At 36.7% G+C, this 5,105-nt stretch overlaps 2 protein-coding genes across 2 annotated transcripts; one reads left to right on the plus strand and one right to left on the minus strand.

The window, feature by feature from the left end:
• Window positions 1–209: 209 nt before the first annotated feature.
• On the plus strand, window positions 210–965 carry LOC136224132 (probable histone H2B.3). The gene has a single exon (XM_066012390.1). The coding sequence runs from the start codon at window positions 298–300 to the stop codon at window positions 730–732; it is 435 nt and encodes a 144-aa protein (XP_065868462.1). The 5' UTR covers window positions 210–297; the 3' UTR covers window positions 733–965.
• A 3,276-nt stretch (window positions 966–4,241) lies between these two features.
• On the minus strand, window positions 4,242–5,105 carry LOC136222558 (protein SENSITIVE TO PROTON RHIZOTOXICITY 2-like). Its single transcript, XM_066010314.1, has one exon. The coding sequence runs from the start codon at window positions 4,986–4,988 to the stop codon at window positions 4,242–4,244; it is 747 nt and encodes a 248-aa protein (XP_065866386.1). The 5' UTR covers window positions 4,989–5,105.

A 5,105-nucleotide genomic window follows, 5' to 3' on the forward strand; every position in this document is an offset into this window, starting at 1 on the left:
TCCTATCCACCGCACACGTCATCTAAGATTGACTCCAAATACCAGAACACCACATGACTTACCAAATCCGAAAGAATCCTAAGCGTCCAATATAGCTCCTACAAATCCAACGCACAACAAGATAGCCACGTCATCAATCCGCGTCTCAAAGTTTTAACCAATCACATCTCATCCCTCTTCTTCTATATATCGAGCCTGAATCCCACGAACTTCTCCAATTCATTCAAAATTAAGATTGAATCCTCTTCACTTTAGCGTCTACGATTTTATTTCTCCTTAATCTCTCTACAACAACTAATGGCACCAAAGGCAGCGGAGAAGAAGCCGGCAGAGAAGAAACCGGCGGAGGACAAGAAGGCCGAGAAGGCACCGGCAGAGAAGAAGCCGAGAGCAGAGAAGAAGTTACCAAAGGAAGGCGCATCCGCCGATAAGAAGAAGAAGCGAACAAAGAAGAGCGTCGAGACCTACAAGATCTACATCTTCAAGGTGTTGAAACAAGTTCATCCTGACATCGGAATTTCCAGCAAGGCCATGGGGATTATGAACAGTTTCATCAACGACATCTTTGAGAAGCTTGCTCAGGAGTCATCTCGTTTGGCTAGGTACAATAAGAAGCCGACAATTACTTCTCGGGAGATCCAGACCGCCGTCAGACTTGTTCTGCCGGGAGAATTGGCCAAGCACGCCGTCTCTGAGGGTACTAAGGCCGTTACCAAATTCACAAGCTCTTAGAGGTTTTCTCTTTTTGATTGTTGATTTGTGATATCAATTGGTGTTTGTTGATGTAAAAATTGGGAAGTTATGTTCGATTTAGGGTTCTTTGGATGATTGCCCAGAATTGGTACTTTTTGCAGTTAGAGATGTAATTTTTTTTGATAATGTTAATTTAATCTTCATTTACTGGACAAAATGAATGTTATCTAGAGGATGAAATTACTGAATTTTGACCACAAATTTGTTTCTGATTTGTTATATTTATTTAAATCAATTAACACAAAAATAACAAGATAATCCATTGACACTTCGAAGCAAAACCATGATGCTAAACATTGAGATAGTGAGTTCATCATTTGTTACTTGTTTATGGGCTTTTTTCCCTCCTCCTGGGTTGAGTTTGGAAATTTGGATATATATTAATAGGTAAAGGCTATGGTCACTTTGTTTTTAACAAAGTAAGCCTTACTTTGTGTCTTTTCACCATTGGATGAATTCTACACTCCATCATCTAATGGTGAAAAAAACAAAGTAATGTTTACTTTGTTAAAAACAAAATAAACATAGCTTGCACCTATATTAATAAATAAAACTTTAGGTACATTTTCTTTTTAAAATGAAAACTTCGTAAATTAATTTGCAATTGCATCCTTACATATCCCATATTAAAATCGACTGAAAATCTTAGACTCTGTTCTAATAAATTTAATAATATCAATAATAAATAAATATATTATTAAATATAAAATTAAATTGAATATCAAATAAAAGTCCGGGATGTTAAAATCTTGGCTCGATAAAAGTCTATGAAATTAAATAAAAATAAGTCTAATTTAAATTAAAAATACAAATTACATACAAACACAAATTTATATATAATTTAAAGCCTATAAAATTAAATACAAATCTTCATATGAATATAAACTCTTAACTTTTTATTTTAATTAAGGGTTAAAGTGCAAAAATAACGTTTTGGGTCAGAAGTAATTTTACCTCTAACGTCTAAAATGGTGGAATTTTATCCCTAACATTGATAAATTGGATAAATTTAAGAAATAATTCATAATATGGATGCAATTCCTAATATTTAAATATGGATGCATACTTTAGTTTTATTTTTTTTATTAAACCATATATACTTTAATAAACTATCATTTCTTGACTTTTATCTTTTTTTTTGGTAGAAAATGAAAAGAAAAACGAACAACAACGAACTACTCAGGAATTAGCCTAGGAAAGCTAACCCCAATCCTATCTTCTAAGAGAAGAGGAGAGATGAAACTAGGGGAAACAGGAAGGGTAGTAACGCCTAACGTCCTTTCATGGTCCGCCGCCGCCAAGCGATCAACAACACGATTCTGCTCTCTAAAAATGTGTCTGAACTCTACGAACTCAAAGGAGGAGCAAAGCCTTATAATAGCTTTGATGAGGTTGCGACTGTTAAGACCCATAGAATGATTCTCAGAAATCATTTTGATTGCTTCCAAATTATCAGACTCCACAGAGAGCCTCTTAACACCCAGCCTTTTAGCAAGATTGATTCCAGTAAGAATAGCCCAGAGCTCCGCAGAAAAGGAAGAACCTAACCCTAAATTCTGGGAGAACCCAGAAAGCCAGGCGCCCCCTGCATCTCTAAGCACACCTCCAACCGCAATCTTACCGTTACTGAGGCAGGAACCATCAGTATTTAGTTTCACAACCCCCTCTCTTGGCCTGCTCCATCCCACGAGATGGACATCACAACACTGAGAGGCTCTGGCAAGGGACTCTCCTTTGAAACTATCGATAATAGAGAAAAGTTTTTTCGAGAAGAAATCAGCTAGTTTGTCATAAAAACAGTTTTATCTCCAAAAATCTCCTCGTTTCTCCATTTCCAAACTTGGTGACAGATAATAGCAAAGAAAATGTCACCATGCTCCATGTATGGAAGCAACTTTCCTCTAACACCATCAGAGAACCAGTCGACCTCAGAATGTGCCATGAAGGAAGAGAAAATATGGTGTGAGAGAATTTTCCTCCAAACCTCTTTACTATTAGAGCAATCTCTAAGAGCATGGCACAAAGTCTCAACATGGCCTCTGCATCTACTGCAAGCTCCAGAATCAGCCAAGTGCCTTCCGTGCCTATCCGAATTAGATAATTTATAGATAATGATAAATTACTTAATACTGAAATTGAATGCTGAAACTGGATGCTGAAACTGAATGCTGAACTGAACTGAATTGAATTGAATTGAACTGAACTGAATTGAACTGAACTGATTGTTACTGAAATTAAGTGATAAAGAACAGGGCCTTAGTTGTGGCAATTTCTATCTAAGGATGCAATTGAAATATCTCCTTAGTTGTGTGGCATCCTTACATAGACTACCCCCTTTTAAAATACGCCTCCTATTGTAAGAACCGGGGAGAACGGTTCCCGGGAGTGCTAACATAGTTGAAATGTCTAGGGCCGCTCCTCCTCGTTCATGCTCTTAATAAAAAAAAACCCCCTTTTAAAATCATAGGGGACTGGAAATCTTTGGTCCATTTAGCTAAATTATGCACTATTTGATTCCCCTCCCTGACATATAAACATTAAAGAGCAGGTAGAAAATGGTTGAAATAAGTTAGTCACATCCGTATACAGATAATGCAGCATCATAATTAAGTTTAGTAACGCCCCTGGAAGGAGCTATGTTGTACGGAAACTCTTTTTCATTAGCGTTTCGTATCCGTTTCCGTTTCTTTTCCGTTTCCATTACCGTTTTCTAGTTAATTTTTCTTAGAAATAACGTTTCCTGATATCCGTTTCCATGCATCATAGGGAAGGAAGACACCAAACCTTGTAAGAATCAAGGGGCAGACTACTGGAGGTACAATTTTATTATTTATAATTACACCTTAGTTTTAATTTAATTTATATTCGCTGAAGTTGATCCTAGTTTGAAAATTAGTTGTTTTAGTCTCATCCACTCGGATTCAAGCTCATGTATATAATGTGAGTTGGACAAATTAAAGTAATTACATATTAAATCCAATTAGATTTAGCTCAACCTACAATTGTGTCTTTTGCATTGTTCAAAAACTAACGAAATCAATCTACATATTTTTTCTATTAAAACTGTAGACTCCATATATAAATAATATATATAGATGTCATTAGTTAGGCAATGCTTAGAATTAGGCATCAGTTTGATTTAAAAAGAAACTAATTAAAGCATGCAGTAATTTAATTATACACAATGATAGGCAGAGTCAAAGTAAAATCTCTAAAGAAGCTATGTCTGAGAATGCTAAGAGCTTCCTTGGGCTGTTCGACAGAACCCCGAGTGTTGCATCGATAACAAATACGAGGTATCAGGAGGCTTGAACAGTCATTAATCGGTGGAAATTTTCATGAAAATTCTATGGAAGCTGAGTAAGAAACTTAATTTTTTTTTTCTGCAAAAACAAAACAAGAAAAACCAATTGAGAACCCAAACATGAATCCTAGATCTGTCACTGCTCGAGATACTGGACCTTCTGGCCTATCTACCTTAATATGGTTTACTTTGTAGCGACGGCCGAAGTGTGGCCGACGAACAGAGCAAGATGACCCATGAGCTTATCTTTTCTAGAAAATGTAGTCCCACAAGAACATTGCCATTTGAGATCCCCACAATGTTTTTCATGAGTTCTCAAATCAGACAACACAGAGAACTTTTTGCTATTACACCTTTTACAAACATACATCTTCGGACAATGGCTTCTCTTGTAATGATTCTTCACACATATCATAGATTTCAATGGATGAAATTTGGCATGTCTTTGGTTCCACCTACAACCGTCCTGCGGGCACGAATATTTCCTCGGCAATAAATCCTCTTTATTTACGCTTGTTGATTTATCGGTGTTCTTCGTCGGATTTCTTAAAGCAACATTAGTTTTATATTCGTCGCCATGAGCTCTCATATGCATCCTCAAATTCGCATCTCGCTTGAACCCTTTTCCGCATACTTGACAATAATGAGTGTACTTAGCTAATAAATATGTTGCATCCAATTCAATTACATCATAATTAGCTACAACTTGATGATTAGACGACAATTTCTCTTTCTTCGTCGCCTTACCCTTGTCGCCAATTACACAATTTGTTGCTTCATTATTAGTTCCGTCACCAAACCATATCGGATCATACGTTTCAGAAGAGAAGAAATTAGATTGTGTTTGTTGCGAGGAGTAGAATTCTTCGTCTGCAGAGAGATTTGAGCCACGAGCGGTAATGGGGGAAACTGTGTGCTGGAAAGCGAACATAGCGGAAGATGCAGTGAAGATGATTTCCTGAATAAGAGAAGGGATGTTGGATATGGCGATGGAATTATCGGAAGGGGAAGAGAGGAAAATGGAAACTAATGAATGGAGTTGATTGAT

This window comes from Euphorbia lathyris, chromosome 3 (genome assembly GCF_963576675.1).
Source record: "Euphorbia lathyris chromosome 3, ddEupLath1.1, whole genome shotgun sequence".
NCBI lineage: Eukaryota > Viridiplantae > Streptophyta > Magnoliopsida > Malpighiales > Euphorbiaceae > Euphorbia > Euphorbia lathyris.

Bases quoted from the DNA above. Each gene is read 5' to 3' on its own strand.
- LOC136224132 (XM_066012390.1), top strand. From the start codon at position 298: ATGGCACCAAAGGCAGCGGAGAAGAAGCCGGCAGAGAAGAAACCGGCG.
- LOC136222558 (XM_066010314.1), bottom strand. From the start codon at position 4,988: ATGTTCGCTTTCCAGCACACAGTTTCCCCCATTACCGCTCGTGGCTCA.